Here is a 21,854-nt window from a genome sequence, read left to right on the forward strand (position 1 = left end):
CTGCTGATTTAAGAAACAAACAAACAGCAAATAGGGATTCCTAAAATTCTGGGATACAGATGCCAGTGGCCAGAGATGAGTGAAGAGGGAGTGGCTGGTTGCACCTCCGGGAGGAATTCTTTCCTGTGAGTGACCAGAGCCCCTGCAGGTAGCAGCTGAGCTCGGGAACAGACTGCCCTTCCTAAAGAAAGTAGCTGCAGAGGCTACAACACATTTCCAAGATGTTGGAATTTATGTTGTAGATGTCAAGAGGTCATTACTATGATTACAAATGAGGGTAGTCATTACCTGCTCAGCTTTTTTGGAACAAAGGTACAGATTTTATAGGAATTCCCTATTGGTACAAGGAATGAAAGCATCTACGTTAAGGCTGCCAGGGAGATTTTTGGATGCAAACAAAAAGAATTAAAAAAAAATTTTTTTTTAATATAAGGGAAGGTATATAGTTATGTATATTCACCGAGGTATTTAAGTCTTTAATAGCATCATTCTAATCTGGATCTAATCATAAACCCTTCAAGGAAAAACAGGAGGAAGTCGGGGGCATTATGGTCGGGACACAATTGTTATTTCATTAGATGTAAACGCTCTTGAGGGGACAGGAGCCCAGGGAAGAGCCCAGGCTTTAGGAGGAATGTCACCCACCCTGGGGGCTCTGCGCGGCGTCCTGTGAAGCACGGAGGTCACACTGTGGAATAGCTGAGACTCAACTGGAGAGACTGAAACTACAGTTCTCTCGGTTAAGTTCAAGGAAGGAAAAGGGCAGGAAAGGCCAGAGTGATTAAGGAGGGATAGAAAGATTAGTATGAGGAACCGAAGAGGGAGGCTTACGACACATGGACAGTGACGCAGAGATATAAACTATTTGTGAAATACAAGCAGTAAGAAGTTCAGAGAATAACTACAAAAGAGGAAGCATTGTGACAGCATTCCACGCCGTTGCGCTCGGGCAGTTATAAAAGCAGAGAAGGCTGGGCCTGCAAGTTGACACTTACAGAATGAGGAGCCTGGCCTCTCCTCTTCCAGGTCCCGGAGCAGAGAGAGGGGCTCGCCCTTCACTGCTGTGTCTGCCCCGTCTCCGCCTGGCCCTCACCATCCAGACGAGGAACAAAGGAAAGCAGGGGCGTAGGGGTGGGATTAGAGCACTGCAGGGATGTGGACGGGAGAGATGGGTGCTTCTGGCAGAGCCGCAGGAGGCAGGTCGCGGGCAAGGGAGGGTCCAGTTTCCTGCTAAGGGCAGGGACGTGTGCGAGGGGCTGAGAACAGCTACGGGGGAAGAAGGGACCGTTTCAAGACCCCCAGTGTCCAGGGATGGCGCTGGGCGAAGCTCTAACTGGTATTTATACAAGTCCTCTGCTGACAGATCAGATTCCTGAGGTCTGGAAAGTGTTACCCAGCATTATTCTAAACAGGGCTATGAGATAGAACAAGCAATTACGGGCCATTTAACTTAACATCATTTACAGAAAAATATTAGGAAAAGTTTGCAGAGGGGACAACTCAATGAGCATATGGTAATTTGATTAGAAACAGGCCACATGTTTTTACTGAAGGAAGGTGTTGCTTTAACTAGCTTGTTGGCCTTCTTTGAAGTTACTGCTTTCCCAGCTCTAGATTTTAACTCAGGAATTTTTTCTAGTATCTATAAAGAATGCGAATAAACATTAAGTATCTAGGCAAAGAGAGCAAAAACCAATCACAGCTGAGGACATTAGAAATACAATGGCAAGAAAAGCGAATGTTAAAGACAAATAATACAGCAAGGAAAAACTCAGCTCCATCACCCAGTAGAGTTTAAATCAAGACATTTTTCGTGGAAAATAGGTGATTTCAACTTCGGTCTGTTAATGTGTTTCCCATGCCATTTCCTAAAATGCTCTGCAGAAAAAAGGCAACTTTTTTGTTTGTTTCACTGAAAAGAAAAAAACCTTAGCTTTTTTTTTTTTTTAAGTGAACTGAACATTTGGTGTCATTAACATTTGGCACATGAGGACGAACACTTCCTAATACAACCTTTGTGAATTTTCCAAGTTAAAAATTCTCAAACAAAAAGACGACATCTTCGTTATTATTTTAAATTAAGTAATAGGTCAATGTTAATTTTCTCCTATTTACATGACAATTCCATACCACTGAATAGCTACTGAATCTTCAGAAAGAGGGTCAGAAAGGATAAAAATCAAGATAAAACAAGAATTTAAAAAATCAGAGTACCTATTAGCGTTTGCTAGAAGCCCTGATTATACCATGTTATTGACTTTTTAGCGGTTAATACGTACACTTCACCAGTGACGTCCTTCTCCTTTTCAAAAGGCACTCGACTCGAGTAACTGACCTATTCCTCTCTACACTCTCCACGAGGGCCGGATGGGTCTGTCTCGTCCATGCTGAATTCTTAGGGCCTAACACAGGGTTTGGTAAACATTTGTTGAACGAGTGAATAACTAACAATAACAGCATTAATACTGGTATTTTACCATGTGCCAGACACTGCTCTAATGGGCACTTTGTGTAAGTGACTCTCTTAATTCTCCAGCAATTCTTTGAAAGAAGTTTGACTATGAATCCCGTCTTTAAAGACAGCCAAACAGAGGCACTGAGAAGTAACACGCCTGAGTTCACACATCTGGTAACTCAGGCCGTCTGGCCTTAAGCCCAACCCCGCTTCATCCCCGCACACAAATGCACGATGCCACAGCTCTGCGTACATGTACAGGCAGAGGAAACACCAGAGTGGACAGAGGTACAGGACCCAAGTATTCGTGTTGCCATCACCAATGCTGGGATTCAGGGGCAATGGGAAATGTGAAGTCCAATTTCCAGGATGAAGCTTCCCACAGCAGTAAAACTCCTCAACATGCAAGGGAAGCCCAGAGGTGTCCAGAGCGGGAACCAGAAAACAGGACTCCGCTCAGCTCAACTGGACACCAGAGTCCTAAGCTCAGAACAAAACCTTTCAGGACTTTCCACTCTGGAGCAGAAGCAGGACCAAAGATTTTGTGGTGACAAAATCAACGAGGGAGAGGTTTTCAGCTGGGAGGTCTGCTCTGTACAGAATCCCTGGCGGCCTCTTTGGGGTCAGTGCTGGCCTGTACTGCGTAAACAGGCTGCCTTGCTTGGTCTGAGTCTCACTCAGAAAACAATGTAAATCTTTATCTCCCTGTAGTCTGGCTTTAGGGTACCGGTGTTCTATGGCCTGCTTCTTCCCCCCAATTTTCTTTACGGCATTTTTTTTCTTTCGATCATTCTGGCCCCACTGGACTCTAAGAAGATCTAGTTTATGCGTTCGTCTCCGGGGTGTCCTAGGTGCTGAAGACACAGGATGAAAGCCGATCAGGAGAACAAGCTTTTCTAGAAAGCGAGGAAGGATGAGAGGGAGGCTGTGGTACCTGGAAGGTGGACTTGACCTCAGAAAAGGGAAGGACACAGCGGGACACGGAGAATTACACGTCTCCCCACATCGAGTGCCTCTCAGGCCTCACGCCAGCGACGCCCTGGGTGTGTTGTTTACGGCACAGACCCAAGTGCAAGCTCACAGGCGGGCTCCAGTTCTCACCCCCTTTCACCTGGAGGAACACTGTCACCCCCGAGGCAACTCCATGTACGGCTATCAAGCCGATCCAAGTTCTGGGAAAACTGCTGTTCTGAAGAATGAGGTGAAAAGTTTAGCCTCACCACACAAGAAGGCTTGCCCGACAGAGCCCTGTGCTGAGTGGAGTGGACAAAATTAGCGCAGCCTTCAAAATCCAAGACCAGAGGCAGTAAAGGGGATCCGGGTGGTGGGGAGAGCTAGATGGGTGAGAGGAGAGCCTAGGAAATAGGAGGGCACCTCACGTTCAAACGCCTTTTGTGCAAACAGAGTTGCAGAACAGGTACGACAGGGACACTGGCCAGAACAAAAGGACGGACGTGGAGCCTCGGCAGGAAAGAGGGTCCACAGGGACTTCTTGTGAGCCCAAGGGTCCTTATCAACCCCACACGGTGCCCAAGTAAGGCTGACAGACAAGCTGTTCTTAACGACATCCTAGCTTTGGAAATGAGAAGGGCCACGGTGAAGTTGTTACAGGGGTTGAGGGTTGGCTCCGTCCGTTTTCCACTCTGAGATGACAGTTTTCATTCGCGAGCACGGAAAGAAAGCTGCCTGTTTATGTCCCAGAAAAACGAGAGCCCGTGGCCCATCTCTGGGCCCGGTGGGAGGCTCCACAGCCGGGTCTCCTTGCTGTGTCAGCAGGAGCGCGCTGGTGTCCCCTCCCTGGGACCAGCACATCCTCTGCTGGCCACACCCACCCCCATCAGCACCGGGCACCATTGTTCACTGTGTGTCAAAGACCGGCCCCGCCCGGGCCAGGACAATGCGACTCCACAGCCCCAGTCGCCAAGCACTGCTGATTTCCTTTCCTTTTTATTCACTCCTGTGTGTAAGAGTGCATGAAATGAAGTGTTTTCTTTTGTTTGAAACAAGACAGTTTGAAGGGTGATTACCGGTGACAGGTTCACTTTCGATCTTTCTTCACCGTGGCTTTCCTGATCTCGGAAGGTTGTACAACAGATAGGAATTTGGTTCAAACACAGGTAAAACAGGTTCCAGGATTCTACTTTCACGGTTAATATACATTTCATTCGGGAACCACCAGGTCTGAACATTTCTCTCTGAAGCTGCTGCTTTCTATCACCTTTAGGTACCTTTAAAACATTGAGTTTTGTAACCACAGTGAACGTGGCCCACATTTAAGGGACAACACCAAGCTAGAAGTTCTTATAAATCTAGGAAAGGAGCATGTTATGCTCAAACAACCTGTAGGTCATTTCTTAATACAGAAACTTCTTTTTATTTTTTTGTATTTTAAAATTTAGTATTTGATAAAGTATTATTACAGATTGGGAGGGTATGAAACATTAGTAATTAGTGGCTAGTCATGTTTTTAAAAATACTAAAGTAAACGTCAGGTGGAGAAAGAACCATCGATAAAATTGAAAGACAAATGGCAAATTACGGGGTGAGGGTTAGAGAAATGCTTATGTAAACAAGGGGGATTCTTTCACCCATAAAATTAATAGATAATGTGTGTTCAGTCATTCAATAAAAGTTTGAATATATTCAGGAACTTCTGTATTCAGAAATTTATGCGTTTATCCACCCATCCACCAATAATCATTAAGCACTGAGTTTTTCATCTAAGATAGTAAAAAAAAGTCCTTCTCCTCAAAGACTTTGGAGAAACTCTTTGGAGAAAAACACGTAAACAAATTAGTATAGTAAATTATAATAGGTGTTATAATATAGTTATGTATAGCATATAATGTATCAACAGATACAAAGGAAAAAGTAATAAGTTCAGTGGTGGTAGTATATCGGCCAGAAAAGGATTCACAACCAGGACAGTACTTGAGCTGAGGCTTAAAAAGTGTGCAGGGCTTAACGCCACTCAGGTTTGTGCGTGTGTAGGTGAGTGCACATGTGTGCATGTGTGAGTGCGTGCGAGTGTGTGTGTACATGAGCGTGTGCACCGGGATCTCCAGACCCTGAGGGCCATGGGGGGCCTTGGAAGGCAGACGTCCTGCAGGTACCGGGGCTCAGCCATCCATCAGGCCACTACCTTGATGGGATCCACCTTTGATCTGAGCCTCCATTTCTGAAACCAGCTCTTTCCCTGGGTGTGTGTTACCCTGTTTTCCTTTACACGGCAGTGCATTTTGTGGCGAGAATAACACCCCAAATGCGATTCCCCGGGCTCTGGTTTGGGGAACGCGCACTGAGGGACGACAGGGAGCCCAGGGCAGAGCTGGGAAGCCTGGCTGCAGCCACCAGTTAATATTTTCCCAGCCGGTGGCCGGGTGTGGCCCTGCCGCCAGGGCCGAGACACTTACCACTTCAGTTGGTCGGTAGTACTTGAGATCCACGGTCACGTGAACTTTGCCGGTCTCTTTGCACCTGCCCACTTCATTTTCATTCTCTCCTTCCCACCTGGAAAGGAGAAAAAGAGTTGGTCAGCCCCAACCTGCTTGGGAGCATCAGGCCAGGCTGCCGGGCAGCGTGGCTTCTCCCTATAGGAGCCAGAAGCCCATTAACTCAGGAAACACACGCAGGTGCTTAACCGTGTTATGAGGGCAACAGCGGTTCTAAAGCCTTTCCAGATCTATGTCAAAAGGGCAGGCCTTTTCCTTCCTCTTTAAGGAAGATCATGGTATGTTCAGAAGTGAGACCCCAGAAATGAACAGATTAGCCACAACAAGGAACTGGGCAACTTTCAGGATTTCCAAGATTCTGTACCTCTTTAGACTATTCTTGATAAAGTCAATTATTATGAATTAATCTCTCCTGTCTCTCCCTTCCTTATTTTTTTTTATTTCTGTAATTTTAGGAGTATTTATTGTAAATTGAATGCATTCCACTTTAGAAAAAGTTTCATACCCTAATTAACCACTCATTGCATCCCCGTATTCCATACAAGTGCCCTTGCTGTACCCAGGCAGCAGCTGGCCCCACTGATAAAGCCCAGATGATGAAACCTCCAAAAAGTGCATAATGAATCGGTTGATTTCCTGCTAAGCGACGGTCTTTCAGCATCTCTTCTTCCTCTGATTCAGCTACGATGCTATTTGGACAAGTGTTCTTCCTTAAGCATCCACAGTCGACAACAGTTCAGAGTCTCGATAGCAGCCCCCTCTTCTCATAAGCTGAGGGGCAAGTTCACAAGTTTCAAGGCCAGCTTCTGGCCGGAGTTCCATTTTATGTTCTCACTTTTACAGAAATGAAGCCACTGGCTAAAGCTGACCTCTGGATTTCTACAAACTAATATCCAAAGAACAAAAAATACTATATTATTTGACTTGTTTCTACAAATGGAACTTTTCGGCAAAGAAAGGAAAGAAGTTACCAAGTAATGTCTGACTTCAGTGCTTATCCTCAGACCTAGTTTGCTTTATCAACTGGTGATGAATCCTGTGACAGGACAATTCTGTCACAGTGGAGATCAAAGGGCATTAAGTTGGTTACTTGACTGTGTGAATTACAGGTGCCATTGAAGATGGACATTAAATGTTGATTGTGGCTGTATTTTCGACATAGATTGGGTATCAGAGACTTAAACTGGCCTCACAAGCTTTCTCTCTGATCAACCCCTCAAATGTTCTATCCTCAATTTACTTTTTGATAGCATAAGGATAATGTTTCATCGTGGGAGGAAGAATCAGTTCATGAGTATGCTGGATTTGCCAATGTACTAAAGGCAAATATGAAAAACATTCCACGACACAGAGAGAATTATAGCTTAATATGTTGAACAATAAAAAAAAATGCACAACTGGCATTTTCCATGACTTTTATATTAATGACTCAAAAAAGGGTGTTTGGTAATTTACTTATTTGGTTTAATTTCTTTCCCTTGCCTAGACTTATTTGGCAGGATCAGAGCTAAGTTTCTGGAACATTCACCTGGATATGGTAGGTGGATGCTTTAGAGTATGCCGACTAAAACTGCTGTAAAATGGGAAAAGCTGAGGGGCTGGTGAGCCCTGTCATCTCTGATGGATGGTGATCAAACCTTGGCCAATAACCACAGTAAGGGAGAATATTTGGTAAAGTCATGACTTAAAAAAATTACCTAATTCTAAAGTTGTTTGTTTTAGTGGAACCTCTCTCGGGTGACGCTTTCATCAACAGTAAATGAAAGGATATTTGTTTCTCAGGAATGCGTTTTAGTTTTATTTCTGTTCACATTTCACACTCACGAAGAGAAACAAGCTCCGCACACGCCTTCCTGACGGCATCTGCACGGAGCCAGAGGGTCCAGGAGCACGTTTTGCTGTTTCTTCCAGCTGCGGCTCGGCACGTAATCTGCGATGGTCAGGCTGACGTCGGGACACAGACACGCGTGACACCGCCCATCGTGGTGGTGAATCCGAACAGAGGCCACAAGCTGCAGGAATGGTGATTCAGACCCATGTATTTACAATGAATCCTTCTGAAACCACACACGTAGCCACATACATATTTAAGTCGACGAGGCCTCGGGAAAGGCGTCCCCTGACCGTGGTCACGTGTGGCCCAGGGAACTTGGCAAAGCTGGCCACGTCTCCAGACCAGGGGCTGTGAACTGTTTCTGCGAAGAGCATCACATAAGAGGCTCGGCTCTGTCACGTGTTCTTCCTCATTCCCTTCCTCCTTCTTCTCTTCCTCATTATCTTCTTTCTTTAAAATTTTTAACTACCCTTTAAAACAGTAAAAACATCCTTAGAGGACAGTAAAAAACGAGCCTTGGCTGGGGTCTGGCCTGCAGACCGTAGTTGCCCCCCTGCGTCAGGGGATGAGTTACTGACACATCCTCACCCTTGACCCCAGGAAAGCATCCGGTTCCGGTCCACACCAGCAGGCTGATGGCCGGCTCAGCGGGACCTTCCCCGACTGCTATGGACTCTCCTGGGCTGCCCTGCAGCCTTGGGCCAACACTGGCATTTGTAACAGCAGCTGAAGTGGGAAAAGACGGGGAAGAACCTGCACATTAGAAGTGAGTTGACACCATGCAGGCACCTGCAGGGCGGCTGCCCACATGCAGGCCTCTCTGCCTCTGCCTGGTGCTGCTAGGCAGCCTGCACGTGTGTCCACGGGTCACGGCCGTCTCTCAGGGCATGGCGTTGCCCTACGATGAATATGGCTGTGCTGAACAGCCAACTGTCACCAAGGGAAGGACGCAGAGCAGAAGAGAGGTGGCAGAAACCACTTTCTAACTTGCACTAGGTCTGCAAGAGGGCAATAAGCAAAAGTTTCGGCCAAGGACCAGAAAGCATTGTTACAACAACACACAGAACACTTGTGTTAACCAGTAAACGCTAAGAGCTAACTTGTCCTAACAGGTAATGTTATGACTCAAAGCAGAGCTGCAATATTCATGAAATGACAGTGGCCTGACAGGGGGTAGGGGATTCAGCTAATTAGCAGGAGTTGCTAGCCACTAATTTAGATCAACAGCTCACTGAGCAGGGATACTGTATAATACAAATTTGAAAATAAAACTGTTGGCTCTTAATAAGCATTAAATAGCAATAGAAAGCACTGAAGAATCTAGCACAGTAAGTCAAGATGAGGTGCTATTAAACTCTCCCCAACAAGGAATCCCTCTAGGGAGCAAAGCAAAGCCAAGCGGGCAGCCGAAGTCAAGTCGGGGACATCACAGAAGCGCGCAGGGATTATTTTAAGGACCAAGACTTGACTAGGGTGCACACGTGGAGATGGGAGGTCACCAGCAGCCACGATTTACTGGTGAAGGGCATGGGGCGCCCTGGGAGTGTCAGCAGGTCCTGGGCGAGGACGGTGTTTGCACACACTTCTGTTCCTTCCCCGGAACCCCTGCAAAAACAAACACGCTGACAAGGGGTGAACAACAGGAGAGACGAGAAGACCCAAGTTCTGGGAGCTGGAGAGGAGACGGACGAGTGTTAAAGGACTGGGCAGAGGCCCCAAAAAACAGACCTGCAAGCTGGCAGCGGGGAAGCTGAGCATGGGCCCACTTGGCCCCGGGAAAGCCCAGATACTCCAGACAGGGGGTTGATTAAACTCCCCCAGAAGCAGCCCGATGTCCAATCCCCTCCCAGGGTTGGCATCACTGGGCAATGGCCTCACCCTCCGTCCTGAAGAAGGTGGCAGGATTGAAGGCCATTGGGCCCTGTGAGCGTGCGGCCACCACACGGAGAAGAGGAAAGGTAAGTGGATTGTACGCAGAACGCCCAGCATCCTTTGCCCTGAGGGGGTGCTGGGGTCAGGCTGGTCCCCTTCCAGGGAGGGGGCTGGGAACTCTCCTCTGGGCTCAGATTCTCCAACTAAACGGCCTCCAGAGCCCCCAGAGCCCCCAGGCTCTATGTCCTCAAAAACCCCAATCAGCTTTTTAGGCCCCCACTTGTAAACATGAGCAGAAAACCAAGGATTACCAGACACACGTGAGGAAAACCACACATACGAAGACAGAAATCACAGCAGACAAACTGAAAACCAGCAACTTGGAGGAAACAGAAGAAACAGGGAAGATCATTAAAAACAGAACACAACAACAAAAAACTCACACACATCACTGCTAATATCTTCAGAGAGACAAGGAAAGATATCAAAGAAACAAAAATAAGATACTACATAAAAAAGGACAATTTGAAAAAAAAGATTTAGAAATTGAAAAAATTCAGAAATTAAGAATTCAAGAGAAGATTTTGAAGACAGAAATGAGGAAACCTCCCAAAAAGTAGGGCAAAAAGATGTAGATATGAAAAAGGAAGATAAGAAAATCAGAAGATGGCCTCAAGAGGTCAGTATAATAGGATTTCCAGAAAGAGAGTAAAGAAAATAATTATCTTAACATATATAAAGAAAATTGATCAGAGCAGATGAACACGCATTTCCAGACTGAAAGCGTCCCACAGAGCACGCAGATACCACCTCACAGAGTTTCAGAACACGGGGACGAGGAGGAGGCCCCCGGGAGCTCAAGGGGATGGGAGCGGCCCAGAGTGGCCCCTGGGCTGCCGCGGCAACACTCAAAGTAAAGGCAATGGAGCAACGCCTTCAAGGTTCTGAAGGAAAGTTATTTCCAACCAAGAAATGTACATTGGCCACCTTGTTAATTGAGGGCAGGATAGAGATGTTTTCAGATAAGCTTGGTCAAAAACTATTTGCTTCCCATGCACCATTCTCAGGAAACTAATTAAGGTTTGGCTTCACCAAACCACAGAATTTTAAAAAGATGTCAGAAAATAGGGGATGACTCTACCATCCAGCGGTCCAGGTGGGATCAGGTCGGAAGGATCTAGAGGGGGGCCGCAGGGGACGTGCCCGAGGGTAAGCCTCCGGCCTGAGCACCTTCAGGGCAGACTGAGGGGAAGTGAGTGACAAACACATGGAGAATGAAGCAAACGGAGAAAGACAATTGTTAGGTCTATGGTAAGCAAGGGACATCTGCTCAGAAAGGAAGAAGGAAGTGTTGTTTCCCGGAGTGAACGCGTTGGTCAGTCCTGACGACGTAACACGGGAGGACAGCTCTGAGGTGGGGGGAGACACGGGGTCACAAGGGACACAGCTCTCCTTTGGAACAAGAGGTGCCAGGAGAGAAGCCTCAAGGGGGAAGGTCGAGGACCAGCAATCAAAGCACGTTGTTTAGTCACATGGATGCAAATGCCAAAGTGATGAGCTGAATGACACAGTGAACAGGACTTCCACAGAGAGACGCCAGAAAACCACGGGAGCAGAGCAGAACTTGAGGTGACCCAAGACGAGGTACCAGCGCAGAAGAGCACGCGTCTCTCGCGTCGCTGAAGGGCCACAGGATGGCCAAAGAGTGGGCGGACCAGCTGGGAAAATGGGGGTGCAGGGCGGGAGGTCGCTGGGGGTGGGACACCGCCTGCACATGCTCAGACGTCACATGATGTGCCGGAGTAACTGGAAACGGACAAACAGCAACGAAGGAGAAAACCACCGTGAACGTGAGCTTCACGAACAGCGGGCCGACCAGCGAGGCCCCGGGGAGGCCGTGCGACCGGCCAGGTGCCCACCGCCCCGGCCCCCTGGACGCGGAGCTGCGGACGCTTGCGGGGCCTCGGAAGAGCAGCTCCGATGGAGTGAAGGGCGGGGATGGAAGGGGGGCAGCCGACCGGGCACCTTCTGGAGGGAGGGGGGCCCTTCTTCAAGACTGGAGGACCTGGGGCCGGCAAGATGCTGACAGTGGAGCTGACGGCGGCGGAGGGAGGGACGACAGGTTTCTGGAGAAGGCTGGCGGCTGAGGCCCAGACCCGGGCGGGGGGCACCTGCCCAGGGGCAGGAGGGGGGGGGGCTCCAGGGCCGCTGGCTTAATCACCAAACCTGCTCTCGCTCCTGAAGGGCAGCACCGGGGAGGGGGGGCGTGGGCGCGTGGGCGCGAGGGGGGGTGCGGGCTCTGGGCGGGGGTTGGGTGCGCGCAGGGAGGGGGCCGTGGGCCGCGCGGGCGCGGGCGCTGACCCTGTGCGGGTTTGAAACGCAGACTGCAGGTCTCCAGGTGCTCGGTGTCCCACTTCACTTCCTTTAATAAGGATCATCGTTACTAAACAAGCGGCTCCAGCTGTTCGGCTGAATGAATGAATAACCAATTACAACAAAAGGTGAAATTTAAATCCCTGTTCCCGCGCTTCCAGAAGCAGCTGTTCCCGTGACTCCCTGGAGGGCAGGCTTCCACACCAGGACCCCCTCCTCACGCAGAGCCGTCGGGGGGCTGAGTGGGTGGCAGAAGGCCACATGGGAAGGGCTTCACCCCACGCGGTCGAAGAGAGCAGACTGCGTCCTCTGACAAGGACACCGCATCCTATGGGGCCCCTCCCAAACGTGGCTTCAGTAAGAGTTGTCGATTGGTCAACATTTCCTCTGCTTCCTTCTTTTTCACCAGTATCACTGGAAACTACTAAATAGAGAAGTTCTCCTTTCAAACTGTCCTCTCTCACGCTTTATCTGTAGGAAATCCGACGGGTGTGATTAACTCAGTGGACACAGCCTTGTGGCGTCGAGCCTAATGAGGCCTAATGAGACTGGCTCAAGAGATCAAATGAAAGACCAGAGAGCACGGTCCTCAGCTGTGCAGTGACAGTGGCTTCTAAGTCAGCCTCCGCGTTCCTGCGCGGCCTTCACTCGGCTCTTATCTGCCTATTTGTATTTATTTTAACTCAGCTGGGGTGTCCTATCCGCCCCCAAGGAATGTGGGTGGAGTTTCTCCTGCTTTACAGCGTGAAGCAAACTGTACGGTGGCCTGACCGGGGGCCCGCGGTGGGGAGGTGGCGATTTTAGGACCAGAGCCCCACTCTGTCTGAGCCCCATCACAGTTCAGGGCTGTCTGACCCCTGCACCTCCCGCAAATCCCCAGCTAGCGCCTAGAAGTGCCAGGCGCTGAGCTGAGCCGCGTGCTGAGGACGGGGGCCTCTGTCCTTAAAGGGCTCGAGGCCTGGCGGCCACGCAGGATGCAGCAGAAGGCAGCAGAAGGCAGACAGGGGCTGTCAGAGGACCAGGTGGCACCTGGCAGGGTGGTGGCCTCAGGGAGGCCTCTAAGCTGAGACCCGACGGGTGTGCAGGCGGTAGGTGTGCGTGTCTCTCGCTGCACCCGAGGTGGCCAGGCTGTCCCAGCCCAGCTTTCGGCCTGCCCACTGTCCACAGCCAGGTTACTAATGCTCCTCTGCGCCTGTTCTCATGCCTTGCCACCCACTTGGAAGGCTCTCCCTCCCCTGAACTCCCAGCCACAGCTCCCGCTTGGGGCAAAGGCCCACTTAACTCCACCTTCCTGCCGACATCACCCCAAACCTCCATCACAGGGCTGTTCTTTCAGAACTGATGTGATAAATTTGCACAGTACCATCATCTACTTGTATACATTTGTACATAATGAGTTCTTATTATCACCTAATTAGAACCTACACTTCTCAAGGGCAAGGAAGTGTCTTGGTTCTCTTAGATGATTTTGGCTCTGGGAAAAAAAAGAAGAAAATGTGCAGAGAGCACGTTTATGGAGCGTCTGCTCTGTCTTCAGTACAACGGCCCCCGTTCCATTAGGTAACTTACAATGCAGCAGTTATTCTGAGGATCTAATGGATCCTTAGTTAAAGAACTTAACTGACCTGCTACCCAGTGAATTGCATCAACCGTACATGAAATGGAACAAGGGTTGCCCCAGCCTCCAAGACACAAATAGCATCAGGGCTCACATCAGACCTACACACACTGCTACACAAAAACCTGTCGCTTGAATTAAAGTTCACATCCCTTTAGGCTGTTATACTTTGGGTTTTTTTTTTAATGGATTAAAACCCCAAGTATCTTAGAAGTTCATCAATATAACATGATAGTAGGGGGACTTCCCTGGTGGCACAGTGGTTAAGAACCCACCTGCCAATGCAGGGGACACGGGTTCGAGCCTTGTTCCGGGAAGATCCCACATGCCACGGAGCAACTAAGCCCATGAGCCATGACTAATGAGCCTGCAAGCCACAACTACTGAGCCCACAAGCCACAGTACTGAAGCCCGTGCGCCTAGAGCCCGCGCTCCACAACAAGAGAAGCCACCGCAATGAGAGGTCCGTGTACCGCAACGAAGAGCAACCCCCGCTGGCCACAACTAGGGAAAGCCCGCACACAGCAACGAAGACCCAACACAGCCAAAAGTAAATAACTAAATACACAAACAAATAAATTTATTTTTAAGAAATGATAGTAGAGTTTAGACTTCCCAGTGGTGGGAGAGATTCTGTCTCAGCGGTGAGTGGAAGCTGGTAGGGAGAGTCCAGTCTCTACGCAGACATTTCTGAAGGCCTGGGTCTGGTCAGAGCATCTCCACCAAGTTCTCACGGTGCTGACACCCAGCTTCTCAACAGAACTGATTCTCCCAGCTCCACGGAAGATGCAAGTGATGACATTTCTACCCCTCCGTGTCAGAGGTTCCACTCAACTTGCTTAGACAGTATGGGCATCAGACAAGCAGTAAGCAAGCTGTCAGGTGGGGCTGCAGCTCCGGGGGCTCAGAGGGGGTGAGTCTGAAGAGACGCGGCCGAGGATGGCGCACCTAAACACGCGTAAACGCACAGAACCTTCCCGGAGGAAAACACGCAGAGCCACGGGGACTTCCCTTCTCCCAACTCCCGCCCAGCCCAGGCGGAGCTGCAAAGTACGTCCTGGGGAAACTCTGTTCGTCAAAAACGACTGACCAGAAGGATGTGCTTTTGTCCAAAAGCAACTGGACACAGTCAAGGCTCAGCACGTTCTCCAGGATGGCCTCACAGCAGACATGCCAGCCACGGGACACGGGCTCACACCCGGGGCCTCGACACCCAGCCACGGGACACAGGCTAATGACCTCATGACCAGGGAATAGACACCCAGCCACGGGACACGGGCTCACGCCCAGGGCATAGACACCCAACCATGGGACACGGGCTCACACCCAGACCCCCCCCCATCTCCTTACGGTCCCCTCCGGGCATCCTCCAGGCCCAAGGGCCAGAAATCCCACCCACCAGGAAACAATCCCCAATTAGGGGAAGAATGTGCACAAACACAAAATGCTTGTTATCTCAGCCAGGAGGCGTTTAGAAATGAGTTTCTTTTTCAACATATAATAATGTTTGCCCTTGTTGTTTTGACTGAAAATGTAGATACGATACCACAAACTATGATAAATATTTCCATTGGCTAAACATCTCCCCAGCAGCAGACGGTGGTTCTCACATGGTTGCAGGCTATTTCTACAACTCTCTTCTCAAAATTTAACAAGATTAATGACAGAAAATTAGTCAAGACAAGTATTGGCCTGTTTGGTTTATGCATCACTTCAACTATAGGAGAAAAGCTCTTCCTTTTCACATTACTTAGCGATAAGTTGATGGGAAAGTGAAAAGCAAAGCCTAACACTGACAACAACCCTGACAACACAAACTCCTCCAAAACACACATGCACACACACACAGATACACACACACACACGTACACATAGATACATACACACAGTACACATAGATACACATACATACACACATGTACACACAGATACACACACATACACATAGATACACACATGCATACACACAGATACGCACACACACACAGATACACACACACATACACATATAGATACACATACACACATATACACACACGTACACATAGACACACACACACAGAGATACACACACACAGACACACACACCGGGATGTTCTGGGAAGAAAACATTTGTTGTCACAAGGGTGCCTTCTCAATGTAAACAACCAAATGGGAACTTTATTGCCAAACGTGACCTTAAATGTTATCAGGACTGCATGCGGCACTGACCTGCTCCCCTGAGTATCTTCTACTGACCCAAAGTCACATGAAGGTGCTGTTTTCCAACAAACTGAAAGCAAAAAATCACTCAGTGGCGTCAAAAACTTCAAGAGCAGACATTGTGCCAACTCTAAATGTGTAGATGGCAGCCCATTTTCCAAGTCTTTTCAGTGAAAATTTCAACAGACATTTTCAAAAACAGTAGAAGAAATGGAAAGTGACAGTAGATTGAAAACAGCTAAAGTGAGACTCTTCCAGATGCTGACTGGTGTGCCATATGGCAGGAAAGCCATATGATAGGAGGTTCCAGAGACAATCCAGGAGCTCAGAGAAAATACCTACAGCCTTCCTCTGAGCTCACAAAGCAGGGCAGGCAGGAGCTCCCAGAGGGCAGAGGCCTCCCATCCTACCTGACAGCGCTGCGGTTGCCGGCCCTGTGCACGTGCAGGCCCTCCCCAGGCCTCTCTGGCTCCCTGGGGTAGGAAGACAGTGGCGCCCCTTCAACTGTCACCACCCTGGGAGCATGGGCCCTGCTACCCCGACATGGGGGACTTAGGGCGACCAGGGCCCTTCCAGGGAGGACTCAGCACACAGGCTGGCTATGGATACCCACTGGGTCTCAGTGATCAGGACCGAGGACCCCAGACTGCAGACCCCCAAGGACGGCGGGGGGGAACTTGCTTCCAGTGACAGAGCGGAGGCCCGAACTGCACGGAGGGAAAATTATCCTGGAAGGATCCTCCCATCTCACTTTTTCATCACAACCTGGGCTCTCGAACACTCAAAAGCCAGGCCTTGGCTTCTCCTGTCTCTGTGTCCTGGTCGGGCTTCCTTCCACGGGCTCGCAGGCCTCAGACCAGCTCGGTAAGTTGTTTGCTTCTGACACACAACCGTCATGTCACGAAGAAAGGATACACGCGAACAAGATGGAAAATGAGGTATGAAGCTTAGACCCGGACCGCCCCCCATCAGCAGGTGGCCGTCGAGGGTACGGGGGCCGTGTGTCATGGTGCCTCCAGTGCTGGGGTGAAGCTGAAGGGGGCACGGCCACGGCACCCTTCTGGGCTCGCACTAAACGATCATTCGAGCTACGTGAACATGCTTTTGTCGGCCTAGCCCACTTCTCACCTTTCTTCTAGAAGTAACATCCCAAGTGGGTGGAGGACCCGCCCACCCCCCCACCCACCCCGGCTCAAATCGCGGAATTCTGTGGGGTCGCCGAGCACAGAGGTCTCTTCCCCCGATGACAGGACCAGACCCAGGAGAAGCCTGGCCACACTGTGGCCTCCGTGCCTGGTCTGCAGGTGGTCACGGGCCCAGCAGAACCGGCCAGGGTCCTTCGTGTCCCCCAGGCTACGCCAAGGTCGGTTGTCGTCCCTTAAAGACAAAAGAACTCTGACTACTAGAAATGCTCATTCACTTCTCTCCCCTTCCTAATACAGACACTTTGATTATGTTTACACGGCTTCATTTCATTAGCATGGATACCTCACACATCAAAAAAAATAAGAATTTATGTATATCATCCCTCACAACTTTTGGAGCTTAAGAGAATAACAAAATGTCATGCTTTATTCCTTAAGAAAACACAAACAAAACGTGTACTTATTTTCAGAAAATAAGATGAGAAATTGCCTCTACTATAGAGTGAAGGGTACTCATTCCCCTTCCCCTGTAGTCTTCATTCTAATAAAAATGTTGGGGGATTATTTAAAAGCAACATGAATTCTATATACAAAGATATTTGTCTATATAAAAAAGATACTAAAAAAGAACTCAATCCCGACACAAGGAATCCACAATACACTTGTAAATCCACAAAAGAATGTGAATAATTTTCTTGAAACATGAAATATCTTCTTTAAAAATGAAATAAGGGGCATAGAGGTATTCTAGATGGCTAAATTGCCTTGCAAAGATTATTTTATGTCCTCCTGGTTTTTGTTTTTACTTAATGTGCCAACTCCCAGCATTGCATTTAAAATGAAAATGCCTCCGTGTTTGCCTTCCTATTCTTTATCTTCTCTAATGAATATAATTAGTCTCCTTCACAATGTTTTTATGCAAAACAAATTTATAAGTCAGGTAGTTAAGTAAAGGAAGAAAATGCAGGTAAATGAAACATGACATAGAAGGTGATTCTAATTGAAATTTTGCTCCTCACGTTGCAATTTGGAAGCAAAATCACCTAAAGGCTACTACAAACAAGGACATTGGTCTTGGGTTTACGGACTTCCACCTTCTCTTGGGACTTAAGCATCAAATGTTTTAAAATGCCACGTGTTACAGGAAAGCATGCGAAATGTTTCCCAAGCAATGAGCTCTTGGACCTTCTCCAATCTCCAGCGCTAGTTCTGACAGACTACTATTATAATTTTTTTTTTTTTCTGCTATTATAACTTTTGAAGTAAACGAATTACTGTATAAATTAAGTTGTTGGAAGAACTTGACTCCTGCAGAACTGGTGGGACTGAGTCGCCATCGATTCTGGGATGACCCCACACGCTCCTGAGGCTCAGAAGGGACTGACGTCATTGAAGCCTGGGCTCTCACCTCATATTAGAGACCGGGGCTCCAGACACCCTAGCTGTGCACCTTGGAGATCCCCATCATCTCCTGGTCGATCTCTTTCAGACCGCAGGGAATAAGAACGGGAGGTACTCCTCCAGCTTTTCAGACCTCTACATCTCCCCGAGAGCATTCCCAGAGTCACTGATGGCAGGAGTGGGGCGTCCAGAGAACTCTTTTTATCTCAGTTTATCAGATGATAAATTAGGTCCAATTTCTATTAAATTCAACTAGCATTTAAGCAATTCCTGGAGGCGTGAGGGCAGAAGGAAAGAGGAGGGAAGGAACTAAATCAGCTGCAGGTGCTCACTGGATGACAGTTCTCATGGGAAAATCTGGAAATTTTAGGTTTTTTCATTTTCCAGCAATCTGCCCCTACTCCCTTCCTGCATGACACACACACACACACACGCACACACACACACACACACACACACAAATCCTAAAATCAAACTCTCAACTTCTAAAATTTCGTTTTCCATTATTGATTCATGTAAATGTTGATTCATTTAGCAAATGTCTGCCACTGTGCTGGGCAGAACGCAAGGTTCAGAAAGGACCCAAAGCAGATTCTGCCTTAAGGAGAGAACTGTCCAGTCCACCACAGAAGGCAAAGTCACAGGTGACTACGATCAAGGTCCAAAGGGGGAAGGGCTTGGGCGTGTGACTGTCAGGCTCATTTGGAACTTGAGGTCCTGTGACTGTCCCAGGCTTTGCTACTCAGAGTGCGGTCCAGGCACCAGCAGCCCCTGCATCACTGGGTATCCTGTTAGAAATTCAGAGCCTCAGGCCCCGCCCAGAACTATTGATTCCAAATCTGCATTTTAACAAGATCCCCAAGTGATTCCCAGCACCTTAGCGTTTGAGAACTTCTGCTCAGCAGGAGACAGACGCAGCCAAAAGGTGTCCTAATTCTGACAAAACTGCGGATTACTTCCCAGGGAGGAGGAGAGGTCTCTATGCAACCAGAGCAGGGCACCTAGGCCGTTCCTCCCTCAACTGCCTCTCTGCTAAGCGTCTCCCTTACATTCCTTCTGGGCACATAAGCACGAGATGCTGGTGTGACTTTACGTTTTTGGATCCCCAAACATATATCACCAGTTGCCCAATCTTATACTGCTTTCACATTTCATTTGTCCCTTGTATTCACTGTTGACAAGTGTCATTTTCCGTCAATGACCCATTTCATCATTAACAGCAAACGCACAGAGCTTACGATGCACCCGGCCCTGCTTTAGGTGCTTCACGAATGTTAACCCATTTAACCTTCACCCCGACCCTGTGTGGCAGGGACCCTTATTATCCCCCTTTTACAGATGAGAAAATGGAGGCGCTGAGGGTAACTAACTCCCCAGAAAAGCTGCAGAGCTGGGATTCAAACCCAGGGAATGTGGCACTGCGGCTGTGCTTTTATACTTCACACGATATTATACCACACTGTGTGCAGAGAAGGACATGACCGCGTCGTGAAAGAGGGAAATTAAATCAGCATCCTTGGGGAAAGAGGTGCACGCCCCGAAGGCCTAGAGGCTCAATACTATCCTTGGCCTTCCAGGCTTTGCTCCATCTCAGTGTGTTTTCTTTGCTCGTTTCTGCCTGGTGTCTGACTGTGCAGAAACCGTTCCCAAGAAGGACTCGCCGGCCCTGTCAAAAGTCACAGCTGCAACGGGGACGGCGGGGACGGGACCCGGGAGCAGCCGCGACTACCCTGCTTGTCCTCCAGCTGAGATCGGTATGCGGCTCATGGGGCCCAGAGAAGATCCAGGGGAAGGAAATTGGAAAAAAAACAAACAACAGAACATGACTTGCAGACAGCATTCATAAAGCCATCATGATTTCATTATCTGGCCCTGAGAAGGAATTCTGCCTTTTCAGACACACTGTGAGGAACATGCAACGTAAGCATTCTGCTCCCACAGCCCAGCGACGCAGGTACGGGGCACACAGGTGGGAGCTGCCACCCACAGAAGACTCAGACGAGAGGGGCGAAGCAAGACCTTTAGTTTGTCCGGGACCTGAGCACCTCACGCCCGTGTCTCTTTCTGGAAGAGTTCAGGAAAAGGGTTCAATTTCACCCAAATTTTATATAGCACTTGAAGGCCATGTCTACTAGACCACCAAAAGCTTGATTTGCGGTTTAGCCTGTCATCTGAAACAAAATGAAGGTCACTGCCTGAAATGTGCAGTAGATTTTAGTGAAACTGACTCTAGGGCTTTACTGCGCCTTCCCTTCGGATGGAGAAGTGGGAAGAGGGGAGGGCTCAGACCCGCCAGGAAGCTGCTACTCAGTTTTGAAGGACAGAACAACACTCCCAGCAGGTACTCCACACAACTCTGTTGTTTGTGTAGGATTCTAATATAAAGTAAGTTTAGAAAGTGCTGGGTTAAACAAAGTTAAACAGATTCCTTACTGGTGATTCTCTAAGAGGCGTTAAAATATTCAATATTCTCCAAATGAACTAGACATGGAATGCCTTTCTAAGACATTTCCTTTTTAAAGAATTCTCAGTTTGCGAAAGACTGTGCTAGGTATTTAAAAAAAAAAAAAGGGTATTAGCCCATGGGACTACCTACGGACAGAAGGATGACCTGGTGACTGAAAACGACACATGGTCTCCAAAGTGGGAGAATGACCAAGTTTCATGCATTTATCAAAACAGAGTCTTGTTTGGGAATTCATTTGTAAGACTACCCCTAACTTCAAAAAACCGTGTGTTAAGTTGATTTCTTACTACAAAAGCATGTCAGTTCATTATAGAACATTCGGATATAGAGAAATGTATTCAGTAGAACGCTAAAGGTCACACATAATTCTGCCATGTAGAAATTGCCATTTTAAAAATTTTGTGTGTTTTCTTCTAATTTTTTGTAGGCATATTTTTAGGGACTTTAGATCAGCCAACAGATCCTGTTTTTTTTCACTTAATATTGTCATAATCATACTCCATGTTGTTCAAATTCCTCTCCAGCTTTATTTTTAATAGCTGAATGAAAACAGTTGATCAAACTCACTTGAATATCCTTGATGATGGGCACCTAAGTTCTTTTTTGATTCCTTTTATTGAAAAATCAACTATATTGAGGTATAATTTACAAAGAAAATGTGTCACAAGTGCATAATTTGATGAAAGATGCATGCACTCATGCAGACTCCACTGCGATCCAGATATCAGACATCCCCCCCACCCCCGCCACAGATTCCCTCTCCTTCTCCCAGTCGCTCTCCCGTCATGCTCAGATTCCTATCAGCACCACTCACCCTTTCCTAGAGCATCACATGCGCGGAATTACACAGTCCGTGCTCTTCCTGCAAGTGTGCCAGGTGTCACCCTTTCCATGAGTGAGCAGTATTCCTCGTGCGGACACATTGTCTGCCAGCTGATTAGACACTGGGGGAGCTAACGCTTTGTTAGGACTAAAGCTGTTATGCATATTCATGGATAAGTCTCTATGTCGACATGCATCTTCATTTTTTTTTGG

General features: G+C 48.2%; 1 protein-coding gene across 12 annotated transcripts in view; it reads right to left on the reverse strand.

Moving 5' to 3' along the window:
- Nucleotides 1-21,854, reverse strand: part of GMDS (GDP-mannose 4,6-dehydratase) — a 481,231-nt gene that overhangs the window by 61,114 nt on the left and 398,263 nt on the right. For all 12 annotated transcript variants that reach the window (XR_016394489.1, XR_016394490.1, XM_089918195.1 and 9 more), the window contains one exon: nucleotides 5,869-5,965. Coding sequence is in view for 10 of the 12 variants with exons in the window: in XM_089918195.1 (XP_089774321.1) it covers nucleotides 5,869-5,965 (97 nt within the window). In the remaining 2 variants the exon portion in view is untranslated. The remainder of the gene's footprint in view (nucleotides 1-5,868; nucleotides 5,966-21,854) is intronic.

This window comes from Delphinapterus leucas, chromosome 10 (genome assembly GCF_059928025.1).
Source record: "Delphinapterus leucas isolate spDelLeu-1000000601 "Yukka" chromosome 10, BTC_Dleu_Yukka2, whole genome shotgun sequence".
Lineage (NCBI taxonomy): Eukaryota > Metazoa > Chordata > Mammalia > Artiodactyla > Monodontidae > Delphinapterus > Delphinapterus leucas.